Below are 20,278 nucleotides of genomic sequence, written 5' to 3'. Positions count from 1 at the left end.
TTGTTTTTCAATAAATTTGCTCTCTTTGGTTATACCTGAATCCAAGGGTCCTTGGATGGCAAGTCAATAAACAGTCATCTCCTGAGATTTTCAGGTTAGTAATCACAGTATACTAGCAGTGCCAGATGTGTGGAAACCCCAGCCTAGGCAAAACAGAAAAGGGCATTATTAGCCACCAAGATGAACAGGACCAAAAAAAACTATGGTTGAGTGGTTCAGAGAACATCCAAAACTCACTTTTTAAAACTATCATGGATCAAAGATAAGAGAAATATATCCTTGAAGCCAATCATGCCTGAGGTCTAATGACAAGGACGTTGCTATGGATTTGGTATTGGTCGATGTGCACAAGATATCAGAAGCTAGGAAAATTGATCAACTGCTATATTACAGGGTCAACCTTTCATGCTAGGCATATCTTATAGGACTGAACTGCAACTCTGCAGTTAAAATTGCGTTGCTTCTGCATCTATGATGTTATGACTAGCAAGGTTGCTTACTAAGCCGTTAAGGGCATTTTTACGCTGTGTCATGTACAGCAATGCAGTCTAAAAATTCTCATTTTATTATGCTTCCCCAAAATTTATTTTGGGGGGAGCATATAGTCGCCGCTTCGACTGTCCATCCATCCGTCCGTCTGTCCATGCACAATTTTTGTCCGGGCTATTTCTCAGCAACTAATGACAGAAATTCAATGAAACTTTATGGGAAGCTTTACTACCAAGAGGAGATGTGCAAATTATCAGCGGGTTCTGGTCGGATGCACAGAGTTATGGCCCTTTGAAATTTTCTATAAACTGTACATATAGTGCAATTCTTGTCCGGGCTATTTCTCAGCAACTAATGATCGGAATTCAATGAAACTTTATGGGAAGCTTCACTACCGAGAGGAGATGTGCATATTATCAGTGGGTTCTGGTCGGATGATTTTTCACAGAGTTATGGCCCTTTGAAATTTTCTATAAACTGTACATATAATGCAATTCTTGTCCGGGCTATTTCTCAGCAACTAATGACCAAAATTCAATGAAACTTTATGGGAAGCTTTACTACCAAGAGGAGATGTGCATATTATCAGCGGGTCCTGGTCGGATGATTTTTCACAGAGTTATGGCCCTTTGAAATTTTCTATAAACTGTACATATAGTGCAATTCTTGTCTGGGCTATTTCTCAGCAACTAATGACCAGAATTCAATGAAACTTTATGGAAAGCTTCACTACCAAGAGGAGATGTGCATATTATCAGCGGGTTCTGGTCGGATGATTTTTCACAGAGTTATGGCCCTTTGAAATTTTCTATAAAAAAATTCTTGTCCCCCCTACTACTGTGCCCTCAAGACGTTTCATTTTATCTGAATATATAGTGCAATATTTTGACACAAAAACACTTTGGGGAGCATCACCCATCTCTGACGGTTTCTTGTTACTAAATAAGAACAATACTGTGAAGAGCCTGCCTATAAAAATGAGCCATGCCCTGTGAAAAGGGGGTTTAATGCATGTGCAGAAAGTGTCGTCCCAGATTAGCATGCACAGTCCACATAGGCTTATCTGTGATGACACTTTCTGCCAAACTAGATTTTTGCAAAGAAGAGGCTTTCTTTAAACGAAAAATATCATAAAAGCGGAAAGTGTTGTCCTTGGTTAGCCTGCGTGGACTACATGCATAAAACCCCCTTTTCACAAAGCACAACCCAAATATAAGAATCATTAGCATGATGCTACTTTTGTTAACCAGTGCAGTCTTTATGTGATTCTGTGAATATATATCCCAGCAAGAAAACTTGGTTTAATGTTTGATTTTGCTACGATGTATTAGTCATTGTACTTTATTGAAAACAGTGGTATATTTATATAAAGTTTAGCAAATATTTACATATTTTATTTGGCTCATTTGACTGGAAACGAGTACCAACAGCATTAATTTAATGTAAATATTAGTAACAGTACATAATTATTGATCAGATCATGTCTGACCTGACAAGGTTTTGGTGTATAATAATGCTGACCAGTAAACTATTGTCCATGGTGGCCGCATGCAAATATATGCAAATCAGTGTCTATCAGTTAGGCTGGGCACAGATGCAGAGCAAGCTGTATTGTAAATGTGAGTGGTCTCTTGTCAATAGTATTAGGTCTTTCTCAAGACACTTGCAGCTTTGGAAGGCACACAATTTCAAAGAATATAATAATGCTAAAAAAAAATAAGTTCATTTTCAAGGTATCATTTGGTGTTTATTTTTTATCCCATTTTCACCGCGACATTGACGGTATAACACGTTGTGGGATATACTTGCTTGTATTCAACACTGTGGAATATACCTGTCGCGTGCACGGACTACTTTTTAAATGACGTCATGCGATATGCGCTAAAATTAGGTCGATATTGTTTGGTTCATTGATCGAATTTTAAGGTCACCCATTAGAAGAAAATGTGCACATTTTGCAGAAAAACATATATCTGACATATTCACCAAAAGAAATGTTGAAATAAAATATGAAATTACACGATTTTTGTTTTGTTATTTTTTTATTTATAACAAAGTCGACAAAACTTAAGCTTCAAAATTATACGACCTTCAACCTTTAAAACTAGTCATATGACATAATTTTTCGCCATCCGTATAATGAATCAGCTGATTGATGGCGTCATAAAATGGCATACTTGTTGCGTCATTTTCCTCATTTTTTTGACGATTTATTATAAACGCGACTTATTTCACATTTTTTCTACATGTACTGTATGTCGACATATCTGAATTGTCAATTGATCACATTTTCCTTATTTCGTGTAATGTGCATTGCTTATAACCAAAGCATATACTTTTGACATTTAACTTAAATATTAAGAATGTACAACAAGCCATACACATATCGCACAGTTCATGAATAATCTGCTATGTTTGCTTTCCTATTTAATTCACGTTAGGCATAGAGCTGTGTAAAGTATAAGATGGTAAAAATAGCACCACACTGGAATTGGGAACGTCCCATTTTGTACACGGGTATTTTCTACTTATTTATCTGTTGTGTACTGGAATGTTTTCCATTCTTTGTGTATTTATATATTAAATTATTTTCTCGTACAATAAGGGCATTTACCATAGATAAATAAAACATTGTGCAAGTTTAAACATAATTATGTTTGTATGCAGAAATCTGCAAATGCAACCGAGTTTACCAACGGCTATTATTAGATAAACTGCTCCGGTTCATTTGAACAGCAGTAATGTAGAGTACATGACGTAGCGTGTGACGAAGAAGAAAGTTTATCGCGTTCATAAACTCATTTGAATAAAGTGATAGAATGGCATAAGGGTCTTTATTTAACTATGCTAAAATAATTATTAAAGACCCTAGATGCAAAATCGTCAATTATTGAGTTAAATGGATTATTAGATGGATTTTAAAGGATAATTAAAGGTAAGATACTAGTTCTTACGTGTTTTGATTTTTGTTTGTACTTTTGTCGTTCCCTGTTCTCGGGGAAATGATTTTAACATGGGCGCCATTGATGCATCGGATCACACACGGCATACCCATAACATTTTATAAAAAACACGTTCTGCGCGTCCTTAAATTCGTCCGAAGTCGGAAAACGTATTGCCCTGTATATTTTGTCAAATAAAGTGTCAGTCGCTGCAATTGTCTGTTTACTCGTCAAAATTGTCAAGGTCTTCGATAGCTAAAGAAACTTCAGCGTACAGTTTATTTAGTATTGAAAGACCTGTACAAAGTCGCGCCAGTCAAAAATCATAAAAAGCGACATAAAGTTATGGTAGCCAGAACTAGGTCGTCGATGGTGTACATGTATGTTGACATCGACAGCATTTTGTCAGGAGCAATCGCCGCCATATTGGATTTGATCATTTTCTTTCGAAAATAAAATGAATTATAGTAAAGTAAAATCTTCTTTTCGCGGTCGTAATGTGTTAAAATTCGCATACTGCGTAAAATTGAATGTAGGCATATGGTGATATTTTTTACTTGTTTTACAGTTTGTGTGTGAATTTTTTAAAGACTATTTTGCGTACCAGAACAAATACATGTAAATCACTACGCATGGTTACATTTGTTAGATTTTAAGCGCTTTTATGACTGAATTAAAATTATTGTTAAGGTTATTAGATCTATTTATGTTAAATGTCACGTTGAAAAAATCAAATGGGATAAATAGAATACTAGGATTAGCGTTGAATACAGAGAAGTTTATGTTGCTCGGCTCGAACACCGAAAGCGCTCGCCAAGGCTCGCGCTTCCGGCGTTCTAAGCCTCGCAACATAAACTTCTCTGTATTCAACGCTAACCTAGTATTCTCTATGTCACACTTAATTCTGCTGGGTTTATGATGTGCAACCTTTTCCATGAATAAATCAATAATTGAATTAGTGGCTGTAGCAGTCTATAATACTGTATCTATGCTTAATTATATAGCTCAAAAATGAGAAGTTTGACACATTGTTTAGCATTTTAAAAAACAGTGATTATTATTATTAATGAAGACTTACATGTAATTAATAATATTAACAATATATTTCAGCTCAATAATAAAAGGTTTATAATAATATAATAATATTAAAGCAATTGCTTATCTTTTTATGCCCCCTTTAGAAGAAAAGGGGGTATATAGTTTTCGCACTGTCCGTCAGTCTGTCAGTCAGTCTGTCTGTCAGTCTGTCACACTTTTTGTGTCCTCTCTCTATTTCAAATAGTTTTCATCCAATCTTTACAAAACTTGGTCAGAAGTTGTATCTAGACAATATCTAGGTCAAGTTCGAATATGGGTCATGCCGAGTCAAAAACTAGGTCACGGGGTCGAAAAAAAAAATCCAAGGGAAGTAAAAAGTTTTAAATGGACATAATTATCTGACATGCCAAATTATATTTTTTTGTTAAATAAATCAAAGCGGCGCAGTAGGCGGCATTGTGTTTCTGACAAACACATCGTGGTCAATGGTCAAGGTCATCCTTCAAGGTCTAAGGTCAAAAATACAAATCCAAGGGAAGTAATAAGCTTTAAAGGGAGATAATTATTCAATATTGAACATAGCAACTTGATATTTGGCAAGCATGTGTATCTCATGGAGCTGCACATTTTGATTGGTGAATCTACAGTCACGGTAGTGGCTTTTAATTATTTGCCCCCCCCCCCCCCCCTGACGAACACATCTCTTGTTTCTCTGTGTTCTCTGTGGTCAAAGAACGGTATTGGAATATTGATTTCTGAAGAAGAAAATTAACAACACAAAAAATGAGCTTTGTCAGCGTGTCCAATTTTTTTACACTAAATTTGGGAGATATTTTTGTGTATCAAAACTTTTGGACACATTCTGTTATCTTAAAACGTTTACAAAGAACTAAGAGTAAGCTCTATATTTAGAAGAAAATTTTGCACTTTTCACATGTGCTTTTGCACCCACCATCCTTTCAATAGCAATATCAATAAAATGCTATTTAGATTATTTGACTGACATAAAATATGGTCAATGCAATATTGTATGCTCATATTACAGTCCATGACTTCCCATGAATAGGATTTTTAAACACTATTATTTCTATTATATGTGAGTGTATATGATGAAGGTGTGGAATATGCTCTGTCCTCCCAAAAATGAGATTTCAATATTAATGCCAGGTAGTTCCGGCCTATTAAAATGTGATTGACATGTCTGCATTAAGGCTGTTAGGAATGGGCAATTTAATTATGCTCTTTTTTAAGAAAGTAGAAGAAATACGGTACTTTGATATTGGATAAAATTATCATAGAAATGCCCTTTCTGTCTAAAAGCCATTATTTTTTATGAGGCATTTGAAAGAGGGATTATGAGTTTGATGAAGCCTATCAGCCTACATCTCATGTCTTGGTTTGGCTTTTTCTTGATTATTTGATGTCCTGCTGTGAAATCAGAACATCAGCATAACTTTGTTTCATTTTTTATGAACATTAGTAAGAATATCCAGCTAAATGCTTATGTGTTATCAGTTTTTCCCAATAAAAATGTGAATTATGTTATTTTCAAATTTCAAAGATACAGGTGTTTTGTATGTTATAGAACTATTGTATGTTTGTTACTGATCTTCCTGGAGACTCATCAGTGTGATTATATTCATGTGTAAAAGATGGCTGACCTGACCGGCTCAGTTTGTATTGGGATGGAATGTGTGTCAATCAGGGGATTGTGGGTACGGACCTGACTTGCTCAGTTTGTATTGGGATGGGATGTGTGTCAACCAGGGGATTGTCGGTATGGACCTGACTGGCTCAGTTTATATTGGGATGGGATGTGTGTCAATTCTGGGGTTTGTGGGTATGGACCTGACTGGCTCAGTTAGTATTGGGATGGGATGTGTGTCAATTCCTGGCCCTATGACATAACATGTGTGGGTGTTCTTCATGAAAAACTTTTAAATGCCCTCCCCCAACACACATCTGTGTGTCATTAAGGTTAGTAAAGGCCCTGATATGGCCCTGAAAGCATCCAAAAAAACAAAACATTAATTAATGCACATGATGGAATTATGTAAGTCAAAGTGACACCAGCTTAACCAGGCAAAGTGCGAGTAGCTCAACTAACTGCCATGATATGACGAGAAAACTGGTGTAAAAGGTGAACAATTAGAACAAGCAAAAATTCAAAATCAGACATAAATAGTTACTGAAATTTGTAACAAAGAGTCAATTTGAGATTGATTTTACATTCTTTGTCATGATTAAAATTGTTGCATGGTATGAATGAGTCCAAGCTGTTTGAGATTGTGGATTGTGTTGCAGATTTCTGTTTAAAAACAGTTGCCAATGTCACTCTTTCCGATGTTAACAGCAATAATTGGCCTTATCTTTCATATGTTGTTGTTTTGATTTACCTGATTCAAAGTAAATAGAGTATAGAAGTAATATGATGGTCGTTAAGTTTTTAAATTTTTAAAATGTACTCTTTGTAGATTTCATATTAAGTGTCATTTTCACTGGTCCATTAATGTTAAAGATAGAGCCATTTGGCTGTCAACAGTTGGCAACAAGTGAAAGAAACTCGGATTGGGACAACAGGAACAATCGTCTTTCCTTACCTTACAAAAAGCAGTGATACACTTACCATTATAGAGACATCATGTTCAGTATGATCTGAAATCTTCATCAATATTTGCAATTCTTAGTCTCCAAATAATTATACATCACCATACAATTACTAAATACACATTTTCTACTTTTCATTTTAATACCATGAAAGAAACACTGTTTGGAGGGCTGACATGTGTCCATGAGATGACCTGTTAACCCTTTCAGTGCGGGAACCGAATTTTAAAGGCCTTTGCAAACAGTTTGGATCCAGATGAGACGCCACAGAATGGCGTTTCATCTGGATCCAAACTGTTTGCTATTCTGATAGTATTCTTTGAAAAAAAATTAAGAAAATGCTTATTTTACAATTTCAGCAGACGACATTTTAGCAGACGACAAATTTCCCAGCATGCAAAGGGTTAAGATTTTCAAGTCCTCAGATTTGTTTGTAGTTACAAAGATCAGATATTCAGCAAACTATACAAATATGTCAGAAGTACTGGTATTAAGCTTATAATTTTGTTTTACTGTTTGATTTGAAAAATATTGTTTAGTAGCTAAAAACAGGCAAAAACAGTGTAATAATTATGCAATGGAACTGTTGGAGAAATGTTCTATATGCCCTAATTGCATGTAGATCTGTTGAAGTTGTATGCAGAGCTTTTATGCAGAACTTGAACACGATCCACGTAATGTTCAAAGTTTCTTCTCTGATAATTCTCTCTTATTATCATAGATACAACTTCTGAAAAATAGAAAGTAAAGAAAAACCACCCTCTTTCATCTCTGAATTCCAGCTAAGCAGCTTACATTGCCTAATAATGAATGTCTTGTAGCAATATGGTAATTGTCTTACATAATGGTGCAAGATAGGTTATACCATTTTTCTTGATAATAACAATGTGTTAAAAGCTTGGCAAATGATAGCATGATAAAGCTGGAGCATGTTCTGATAGAAGTGCCTGGAAGATAATTTGGAAATATAAATACACACCTGAGGTTCTAATTATTAGCTACAGGCAATGCACTGCAAACACAAATTATTTTGTGTAATTCTCTCATAACTATCTGATAATTAGTTAAACAGTTATTTTCCTTGATCATTACTTTAGTGAATATGTCATTGTTTTTCCTTGGGAAGAAAAAACAACAACTTTTATTTTACCCTTGATTACCCCACCCCCCCCCCCCCCCCCCCCCTCTTGACTCATTCCCCCATTTCCCAACCCCAACCCAACCCAACCAGCCGCTCCCCAGCCCCTCACATTCCCCACACCACACCATTCCACTCCAAAGTCCCCCAATGTTCCACAGTCCCTCCTGGACTCCACCCCCCCCCCCCCCAAAAAAAAAAAAGGTGAAAACAAAACAACAAACAACACATCACCACCACCAACAAAAACTTCTACAAAAAGAAGTATTTAGTTAATTAAGTTGGTCCTTTATTCGACATTTGAACTGAAACTGGCCGGAAACAATAAAGACTTTGACCAAGAAATACATGTTTTTGTATGGATTTGAAAATAAATAAAATCACAGCAGATTTTCTTAGAATTTATTCTCAGATTTTATGTCTGTGTTTACAAAATGAAAGAATCTTATAAAAAGCTCCACTATTCAATTAAGATGTGATGTCACTCACATGGCATTTATTTGCAGCTTTCTTTGATAGATTGTTTACTATTAAATGGCAAAATGTTAATGGTATTCACTGATTGGATTGTTGATTAAATTTGCTGGAATGGGAGCTATGTTAATTTGTAAACATTTTGGAGGATGAAATTCAAGGATACCACAAGTTCTGACCGAGATTTCTTGAGAATGTATTAGTGCATTTATTGTATAGGGTAGTTTTTCATATCAAATTAATACCAAAATACCAAGGATAAAATAGTAGTAGAAACCTGGCTTGAACATAAACCATCATTTTACTGTGAACATTTCATACAATTGCATAGTTTATATTGGTGTCGATCTTTTGGGCGGCTTGTGGGCAACAAATGTTATAATTTTGTTGAGCGAACTTTTCAAGTGATTTAATTTAGTCTTCTTATTGTCATTATCATGAAGTGTGTATGTGCAAGACCTTTCTGTCATACTGTCACCCGTGTGCATGTGTGTGAGTGTGTGAGTGTGTTGGGGGGGGGGGGAGGGGTTAGTCACATTGTTGACAAAGCTCTTGTTGAAGTCTATACTGCATATGTAAGGTGAATTATATGTTCTTATGTATATTTCTCAATTCTAAACGGAAAGATTGAAGAACATTATGATTAACAGATATTTTGTATGTTAGGATACTTTAAAGGTTAAATTTGGATCATAAATCCATATAAGCTGCCTGTCATCTTGACAAAGGTTAGTCTATATTTGAATATTTATCCTTTATTTTGAGTGACACTTATCCTATTTGTCATATTTTAGAAAGATATGTCTCTCTTATAATAAGTGCCTCGACACAAGGGTTTTAATTTAACCATGATGGATGTGGATGAAAAATAGGAATTCTGTGACATAAAGATTGCCATGGAATGAAAAATCAAATATACCAATGGAACCAAACAATGTTTTGTGAGAGTCTTTTTTGCTGCATGTTGTTATCATATTCAAAGGGTTTATTTTGAAGAACATTTTTCTATATATTATGTTTATTATAGACCAGGCTGCACAAAACATTATTTTTGTCAAAACTTCAGTATAAGTCCCACAACTACAAAACATCTCTAACTAAGTTTGAAGTAAAAATTACAATGGATGGAAATGTGATAAATGCGAGAATGTTGATTTCCAATTGATGAATTTTCAAGATTTAGTTATTAAAGGCCCATAAACACTCAAAATCAACGACAATTTAGATTTTTTTCGTAAAATAAAGTTAACCCAAATCAGTGTTCCTTATAGCAAAAGCCAAAATTTCAACGCTATATATATGTGGTCTGTTAACATTGATTTAACGAGATAGAAAAAGCTCGTTTTTATTTTTTTGTGGGACAATATATTCCATGTGAATTTCCTGCAACAAAATTCGAACATTTACGAGCGAATAACAGATTGGCTTCGGGCAGCATCGGAAGCACAAGATAATTTTCATGAGTAGCTATTTACTTTATAAATTAGCTCTAGCGAGTAAGCGCTTCTCTTAACTATTCAGCAAGAAAACAAGAGATGTGTTTGTCAGAAACACAATGCCCCCTACTGCACTGCTTTGAATTTTAATGCCCCCGGATCGAAAGATCGGGGCATATTGTTTTTGGCCTGTCTGTCTGTCATTCATTGTGTGTGTCCCAAAACTTTCACCTTGGTTAAAGTTTTGCAATAACTTTTTCATTATTGAAGATAGCAACTTGATATTTGGCATGCATGTGTATATCATGGAGCTGGACATTTTGAGGTCAAAGGTCTAATACAGTCAATCTTGTGCTTGCGACCACTTGAATTAAGCGACTTTTGTCTTATACGACCACTTTAAATCCCGCCCGAGCATTTTACCTATATTTTCATATTGTATTAAGCGACTTTTGTCTTACGCGACCAGCGACCGCTGATTTTAGTGTATTTTGATGCCCAAGTCTTGAATTAAGCGACCGCTTTAAGGTAAAAGTGGTAAATCTGTTGACTGTTCAGGGACAAATCAGTGTTGATTGTTTTATCTGAGCCGATAACATGAACGATGACACCTTTGTTGTGATTTCACACCAGCCATTTTCCTTTGTCTCGATGACCGGTTCTGACCGGTGTTCATGCTGACTGCGTATCAATTTTTGGTGTTGAATAATACAGTGAGGTATTGCCAACAGTCTACGGGTTAAAGAGTTTACTATCTGGGACGTTAAGTGACAAATTTGATCGCCGATTTTATTGCAGAAACAATGCTCCGACGCAACAAACATTTTCACAGTGTTCTCGAGAGGTGTAAAAAATTAAACTATTGATCGGTAACATGTAGCGAAATCTGTTCATTAAAAAATGTAATTGATATTATGCTAATTAGTTTGTGTTAGCAAATTTTCCAATCAGGCGTGTTTATTTAGTTTTCAATCACAGTGTTTTATTTATTTCCCTATGTACCATCATCGAGTCAGATATATATAAGCTTACATGCAGATATTAAAATGTCAAAACGGAAAGTACCGGTATTAACGTTAAATGAGAAAATTCTGGTATTGGAAGCTTCGAAGAGTAAAAGTGCACGTAAATTTCATCGCTAATGAGTTTGGAGTTGGAAAAACACATTCTCCGTGCAAACCATTTACATTGTATTTAGAATTAGAGAGAACAAATACAACTTATTTTAAGTAAAAAAATGTTTTATTCATTTTATTTATATTTAGATTCATTTGATTACAAAAGCAGAAATCGCTGTGTCAAAAAGAGATAATCCGATATCTGGATTTAAAATCAAAGGTCCGCATTCATCACAAATGGCCTTTTTTTATTTAAAGACCATTTTATTAAGAGACCACTTTTGGTTACTCCCTTTATTGGTTTCTAAATACAAGATTGACTGTATATGGCTTCAAAGGTGCAATAGGGGGCATTGTGTTTCTGAAAAACACATCTCTTGTTTATATGTTTACTTTACAAAATATTATACAAAATATTTGTTGATTTTGAGTGTTTATGAACGATCAAGGTAATCAAGCTATATCAAGGCTGCACATTCATTGGTCAATGGCGAACGTTGAAATTGAGGCTGAGAACACTTACATGCACAGGACATCTTTAAGCTTAGCACCAACACATCGGTGTTGCTTATGATCACCTCCATTACAACCAAATTTTTCCCATCACTTTGACCTTGACCTTGATATGGACTAATTAAAATGGACATTTCTTGGTTAACTAGATTTTATTATTTGTTAAGCAGCAATGCCTCTTGCTACAACACTGTTATTTACAGTACATCGTTATGACTATTTTTGGACCTCAGTAAATAATTCGAATGAACTGACCTTCAAAAAGGTATAGCCCCCATATTACTTTTTTGCACTAATTTAGAGAAATATGACAACTCTTTTATTTGTGTACTTTCAGGTGATATGGCTCGAACAACAAGTTGCCAAAAAGCGCGTCAAACGCTTCATACAGTATCAGGAATTCAACGACTCAAAATGGCGAAACCAGTGGTACCTTGTAAGAACTCTTGCTTTGTTCTCAAAGATGTGATGTCACAAGAAATTATCAAATATTCATATATTATCCAAAATGATATAGATAACAAAAAGATTTGTAATTTATTTGGTTTATTATGAATTGAATAGTAAAGTCATTCATACTCTGAATGTTTTCCGAAAGCTTCATTAAGGAATTGCATTCAACAGTGGTTACAACATGACAGGATGATCTGCATTCAATTGTCATACGTGATAAATTGCATGCCTTTACGTCTAGTACGTAATTTATTGGGTCATGGAGCCTAAGAGATGGCCAACCATGGGCAATAAATAAAATGTCTTGCCCAAACTTGAAATGCTGGCGTGTAGTTGTTTCTGTCGAGGGAGCATGCAGTGTGCGTGTATGCCAAATGCTATTTACAAATATTTACTGCAATATTGAATAGATGGTAATTACCGCCATGAAAAAACTGCTTGGGTATTGAATTCCTTTAGACCAATTTCCTTGGTCTGCACATTCTTGCTGGTTTACCATATTATATAAGGATATGTTACTTGATGGCAAAATTTGTATGCCATCATGTTACAACAGAAAACGCATTTATTTATTACAGGCTGGAATTGGGCAGTTATTTATTCTTGTTGTGGTTCATTTGAACCAGACAGCAAAGATCCTTGTCTAATGACATTATTTACTTTAGCCAATAGCAATCTGCTGATTAAAAAAATTCTCAGGCAGTTTTTTATATGTCTGCAAAAAAACTGCTTATTTGATATTATTTGGTACAAGAATATGTAACTGATGACACAATGGCAAAATGGCAAGATGTGAAATATAAATTTGTACATTTATGATACTTCCTGGTGTTTTCTTACCGAAGACTATGTCTCCTCAAAGAAACAAATGTTCAATAAAATATATGTTTATGAAAACATTGGATAAATTCAATGTTGAATGCTTAAACAATTTAGTGTTTGAGCTGTATAATTTTAAAGACTTGTTATTTCCCGCTATTGTCTGAACGTAAATGACCCCATTAAAAGCCTTTTTTGGTAATTATTTATATAAAATGAGTGGTGATTGTTTACTGCTTCAGTCTGCTGACAGATATGAATGTTTGGCCTGGGTTACCAGTTGCATCCGGTGTTTATGTGCTGGGATTCCTCAGCAACAATATCTGGACAATTTTATTAATATCTTGGCTTCTATCTGGTTTAATATTATCTGATAAAACATTGAAATTTTTTACATGTGATTGTTTAAAGTAAAATGTAGTTCTTCTTTGAAAAAACAAGAGTGACTATTACAAGTCAATCCATGAAAAGTGTGAGTTGGTTAAATGTACCACAGTTATATGACAGAAATACTGTTGAAAATGGTGAAAATTTATACTAAACAAAAACAAACAGGTCATGTTCTGTTGACAAACGTGGCGACCAGAGGGGGAAGGGGAGTTTTGCCTTGTAAGGTGTTCAGATATGAAAATAAACTACCATTTCATTAATAAGTACCATAAACATTATATTATGTAAAGTTGGAATACAACATTAATTCTAGAATGGACTGTTTCAGCATCATTTGCTTGATTTTTACCATGCAAATGTCAGTGGTCATAAAAACAACGATTAAAGCCATAAATTATAGAGTTATCAATTAAAAATAGATGGACCTTTACTCATGCACCGCTTGGGCAAACCCCCATTGCTCATGCACCGTATGGGCAAACCCCCTTTGCTAATGCACCTCATAAGTATACGGTGCATGAGCAAAGGGGTTTTGCCCATGCGGTGTATGAGCAAAGGGGGTTTGCCCATACGGTGCTGAAACAGTCCATTCTGGAATAAATGTCTTATTCCAACTTTACATAATAGACTGTTCATAATACAATTATCATGAAATCTAGTGAGCATCCTAAGGACCTCATATTCCCTTATTTTAAGTTTAAGATGTATTTATGTTAGGCTGATTGCATTGAAAGAATTGAGATGCAACAATGTACTCTCGACTACCATAATTATCATGTGTAGAACCAGGGCTTTTATGTTTTTGGGCCCTTATAGACTTGAGACATCCCAATTGCAAAGTGGAGGCCATATTCACGAAGACTGCCAATTTTTTTCTGTAGAAAGAAGCTTTTACTTTGTACTTTTTGTGTTGTTTTCCTCGTGATGGAAGACTACTAAAATTCTCATCCGGGAATTGTATAACAAATTGTTCCAAATTGTGTGCCTTCGATGTGATGGTTTTATTAGGTTCCACATTTATGAATATCTCTTTTTTTATTAAGATCAATATAATAGTGTTTAAAGTGGGGACTTCTACTAAATGGGAATTCTATTTATTTTATTCTTTTTACGTTGTTTACAGTGCACCAAAATGAAGAGAGTTTGCCAGCTATTGATTTCCATTACGCCCCAGTGTCATTGGTAATAAATCTTACATGAAGAAAGCTAAATAAGCATTTGTCCCAGAAGCTATTCAATAATGTAGAAATAATTCTGGTTTATGGGGCCCCCAACATCCTTTGAATGTTTGAGACACTACTAACTTAATCTTGTTGAAATAAAAGAAAATTAATGTACAATGATTTTTGAAGTTTGATATGAATAGAGAAGCATAATCATATCAGAATCGGCATGCTCAAATTTGTCTTGTGATATATTTGGCCAGTGTAGCTTCAGACCAGCCTGTGCATTCATGCAATCTGGTTAGACTCTGTGCTGTAACACAGGCTGTATCATGCACCGTATACTTATGAGGTGCATTATTTTCATCTGGAATCATCCTTTGTGGAACTTTTCTAGGCAGTCATTTTACCATTCTCTTGCAGGAATAACATCAAAATCCCTTTTATCTTGTCATAATTCTGTTTGAAAACAGTATGATTTATTGGTGTGCATATTTTGCATATCAAAGCTTTGAATATCATAACACTAGGATTAACAAGTGTAAGAACACATGTTTTTAGTGCAATAAGGAATGTGAACATAGTTCTGAGACAAACAAGCTAGCTCTATAACTGGCTGTAATTAATGGGTTCCTTCATTGGGTAGACTGGTTCAGTCAGTCTGCCACAGTTTTGTGATGTCAGAACAGTAATTAACATGAGTTCCCTGGACATCATAATTAATGCGTAGTAACACATGTGTTTGGGTGCAAACGGAGATATGAAAATGATGATGATGATGATGATTATGATGATGATGATGATGATGATGATGATGTTGATGATGATGATGATGATGATGATGATGATGATGATGATGGCATCACACTGAGTCTTAATAGCAACTGATGTAATGCTTTTTGTTGTTGACTGCATTGGTTTTCAGTCAGCTTTTTTATGTCCCTCATCCACTATAGTGGAGGACATATTGTTTTTGTCCTGTCTGTTGGTTGGTTTGTGTGTTTGTTTGCCCCAATTTTAACATTTTGCCGTAACTTTTGACAAACACATATCTTGTTACTTTATGTAATCCAACATAAGCATGACATATTGCATGTCTTCAAAGAACAGCATTTTCTGAAAGAATGTCAACATTAAAAAACAGCTACAAAAAAAATAACAAAAATATTGCAACAACAACTTATTCTTGCTAACCCACTTTCCAAAAGCCTTGAGAAAAATAAAATTAAAATTGAGTGATTTTTAAAAACTTGTTTACCAGGTCAAATCTTCAATTTAATAACCTTGTTCTCTTGAAGCCAAATTATGACTCAATGGGAATAAAACTTTGTCAGAATGTTTATATTGACTATATATAGGCTGATTTTAGATCTTGGTCATGTGCATACAAAATCTAGGTCAACAGGTCAAATTTTAGAAAACGCTTGTTTTAGTTCTTGAGGCCGCATTGATCTTTATGAAACTGGGTTAGAATGTAAATCTTAATAATATGTAGGCTGACTTTGAATCTGGGTAACATGCATCCAAAAACTAGGTTACACATCTTAAAAATACATTGCCATCCCTGAAGATGGAAACATATTTATAAACTCAATCTTGATTAAACTTGGTCAAAATCTTTATCTAGACAATATTTAGGCCCAGATTGAATCTTGGTCAATTGCATCCCAAAACTAGGTCACATGGTCAAGTCTTAGAAAAACCTTGTAATCTTGTCTAGGAGCCACATTTATGATCTTTGAAATTGGTCACATTGTTTTCCAGGACAATGATTAATTTGTGTTTGATTATGGGTCATGTGCAACCAATAGAAGGTTACCAGGTCAGATCTTAGAAAAACCTTATTACCAAGCCAGATGCTACATATATGACTCAATTATGATGAAATGTGGTAAGAATGTTTATCTTTACAATGTCTTGGCTGAATTGGTAAAATCTTTTTACCACTATAAAGACCACAATTATACCTCAATCTTGATGAAACTTGGTATAAATGTTCCTCTTGTAAGCACAGATCAGCTTGGAATCAAGAAGCAGAGTAGGAGCAAGTTTACTGACATAGTCATTAATTTCAGCAGTATTCTCAAATTTTGTCATGTGCCATATACGGCCAGCTTACCTCCAAACATAGCTCCAGACTAGACTGCACATTCACACATTCTGGTGAGGAGCTTCCATGTCAGTTATAAAACATGCAAGGTTAAGTGGTCATTTCAAGACAGGGTAACTCCTGACCAGACCGTACACATGCATAGTCATAAGCTAATCTGGCTGCATATGACATAAAATCCATTTTTGCGGCTCTCAATAAAGAATAAATACATTTTGGACAGAAAAAACTGCATCCGTTTACGTCTACAGTATGATTGAATAGCTTCTTTTTACTCACAGAACCGTGGTGATGGTCTTGACATGAACGTACAGAAGGCATGGGCGATGGGTGTGACAGGCAAGGGCGTAGCAGTGACCATCCTGGATGACGGCATTGAGAGAGAACACCCAGACCTCAAGAAAAACTTTGTAAATATTTTGCAATTTGTATCAGAGATTATTTATACATTTTGAAGATATTGATACTCTTGAGCGATTAATGTGAACTTTTCGCAAAGTTATTTTACATGAACAAGTTTCACATTCAAGCCTCCAAAGTTGGTGTTCATAATATAAACATAAAATATGTGATCACCATAAAGTGTAGATGTGGAAGACTCTTTTCATTCCCAGGGATTCAGATGCATATACAGTACACTCCACGCGTTTTCCCCAATTTCCCTCCATACTCCGCGGGTTTCGACCTGGAGGGAGATTAAGAAAATCCCGCTATACGCGACGTTTGCATGATTTTGGACGCGGCGGTTAACGATCGGCAAAACTGATAAGCCGACGCGGCGGCCCTCGGCGTTGGCAACGCGGGGGAAACTCCGCGTTTTACGAGATAACGATCAATTTAATTTTGTTTGACTTCCTGATTTTCAAATAAAATTACATTTATTACAAGTACATACATGTACATGTAGTATAATATTTACAATTAAAAAAAACAACCAAGATAGATCGATCCCGATGTGGTTGTAGAAGTAGTTGTTGTTGTATAGAAAACTCGTTGATTTACGACACACAAAACGTCGTCTTTTAACTAATACTTACCAATTAATATATACACAGTTTGCAACATTGTTTTTATTTTGATAATTTAATCCAAAGTTTTCATGTTAGCAGGTGATTTTCTATACTGAACATGTAAACAAATGACCAAGGACCCTAAAAATCTCGCAAATCTGTGTGAATTGACAGTTTGACGTAATCAAAGAAAAGCCGCTTCCTGTCTACAGGCATAACTTACTCAAGTAAACACGTTCAACGAATGCATAAGGAATGGTTTTAATTGTCGGAACAAAGTCAATTCTCTGCTCGCTAATGCATTGATTTTCTCTTTGTTTGTAGGTTATTCCATTGATTGCTAAAAGGTGGTAACTATTGAGATGATAATTGCATTTAATATTCACAGTTGTATTCTTGTTGCGTCGACATTCTAAACAATGTTTATCAGTAATTATGGACCAAATCGGCAGAGTGACATTCACACATGTTAATCCCTTTTGTCAAAACACCGCAGACAGCAGTCTACACAATAGGTCAGTAGACAAGCTTTGCGTGTTTTCATAACGTCAAACACTTAAAATCCAGTTCCGCCCAGATGTCTTCTTTAATCAGTTTACTATACAATTAGTGTTAAAATAATTACTCTACTAAAATACCGTAACGATAAAGATTCGGCGTGTTCGATTTGAAATTATTTTAGAGGAAATATTAACTTATTCGCGATATAATTTCGTTAATAAATACCAAAGAAACTTTTAACCGAAATCAAGAAAATTCAATGTTCTCTGCGCTACAAAGTTTGTATAAAAAAAAATCAATACACGCACGCTTTGCAGCAGTATACATTGTACCTTGACCTTGTACATTGCAGCATAATTTTCGCGCGCTTTTGTCTGGAAATATACATGACTGTATATTGGAAGCATTTGTAAACGTCGTGTTAACAATTAAAAATCGTAGTGTGTTTCGGATTACGAATTATTATTCTCATTTGGAAATTTTACGGAACATTTATTCTTGTGTCATATGTGTTATGATTTAAATATTAATTTGTCAAATGTATTATATAAGACTAATTCATATTGTAGACGTACCTGTGAATTAAAAAACATAATTTTTATACATATTAATTTTCTATACAATTATCTTTTTTATACATGTACTACAGTGTTTAAACAATTAATTATAACAATGTTTTTATTTTTTGGCATGCCCAGTAGCACACTGCTAACGCTGCGTTGCGCGGCGATCACTGATAAGAACGAAAGTGTCTGCATTTACCGACTAGCCTAAAGTAATACACGCCGCGGGAATTAGCGAACGCGGCGTAACGCCAAGCGTTTTATCGAGTTCACCTCGCTCTTCCAACGCCGCGTGAACACTCGCTAGCAGAAAAAACCCGCGGAGGGAGCGCGTTTTTTGGGGAAAACGCGTGGAGTGTACTGTAGGCACAAGTTATATTTAGGTGGAAAAATATGTATATATATCCCCCCCCCCCCAGTTAGACATAAAAAATTCTGTGACAGTATCAAGGGATTATAAAATCTGATGGTGAAGCAAAGTTGTTGAAATAAGAGAGCAAACATAAACATTCCTTACAGCATATGGCAGACTAGATGAGATACTATCTTACAACAGTGGTCTTGTTCATGTGCAGGAGTTAATATAATCTTATGATTTACTAAATGATGTCATGTAAACATATCATGTATGTGTTGTCATCTTGATTTAATACTTGATTTAATACTAACTGATTAGTTCACAACCATTAATGTGTGTTTTTATGCCCCAGGATCGAATGATCAGGGGTATGTTGTTTTTGGCCTGTCTGTCTGTCAGTCAGTCAGTCATTCATTCATTTATTGTATGTGTGTGTCCCAAAACTTTAACCTTGGTCATAACTTTTGCAATATTGAAGATAGCAACTTGATATTTGGCATGGATGTGTATCTCATGGAGCTGCACATTTTGAGTGGTGAAAGGTCAAGGTCATCCTTCAAGGTCAAAGGTCAAATATATGGCTTCAAAGGGGCACAATAGGGGGCATGGTGTTTTTGACAAACATATCTCTTGTTTTAATTACTTATTTTATGAGCAATGATGTCTATATTAATTGATGATGCAATATAAAAATGATACACATTATTTATCATTAAGAATGAAAAGAACATATGTGTTGTTTACCTTGAGTTTTAGTGGATTGTCATTTATTGTAAGGTATTGCAAGTGGTTGCATGGTATAGTCTGTAAAGTTAGAGTGTTTCAATTAATGGTAGTATATTGACATTAATTACTGGTAATTGCAATTAATTCCTTGTTATTGCCAATCATTGCAGTAAATTGCCATTCTTTGCAGTACTATGCCATTATTGCAAGTGCATGGCAATTAATTACATGACATTACAGTCATTGTCATTCATTGCAGGGTATTTGCCATCCAAGTGCAGTACATAGCTGTAATTGCAAGTAGTACATTAAAATAATTACATGACAGTGCCATTCATTGCATTACATAACCATTCATTGCAGGGTAGTTTCCATCCAATTGCAGTAAATTGCCATTGCAAGGTGTTTTTATAATTGAACTACATTCGCC

The 20,278-nt window shown here is 35.1% G+C and overlaps 1 protein-coding gene across 5 annotated transcripts in view; it reads left to right on the top strand.

Moving 5' to 3' along the window:
• LOC127877616 (furin-like protease kpc-1) overlaps window positions 1-20,278 on the top strand; it is a 124,785-nt gene that overhangs the window by 46,018 nt on the left and 58,489 nt on the right. For all 5 annotated transcript variants that reach the window (XM_052423663.1, XM_052423662.1, XM_052423661.1 and 2 more), the window contains exons 3-4: window positions 12,093-12,191; window positions 16,972-17,100. In XM_052423663.1, the coding sequence (XP_052279623.1) occupies window positions 12,093-12,191; window positions 16,972-17,100 (228 nt within the window). The remainder of the gene's footprint in view (window positions 1-12,092; window positions 12,192-16,971; window positions 17,101-20,278) is intronic.

The sequence above is a fragment of the Dreissena polymorpha genome, chromosome 4 (genome assembly GCF_020536995.1).
Source record: "Dreissena polymorpha isolate Duluth1 chromosome 4, UMN_Dpol_1.0, whole genome shotgun sequence".
Lineage (NCBI taxonomy): Eukaryota > Metazoa > Mollusca > Bivalvia > Myida > Dreissenidae > Dreissena > Dreissena polymorpha.
This window is presented reverse-complemented; position numbering and strand designations above follow the sequence as displayed.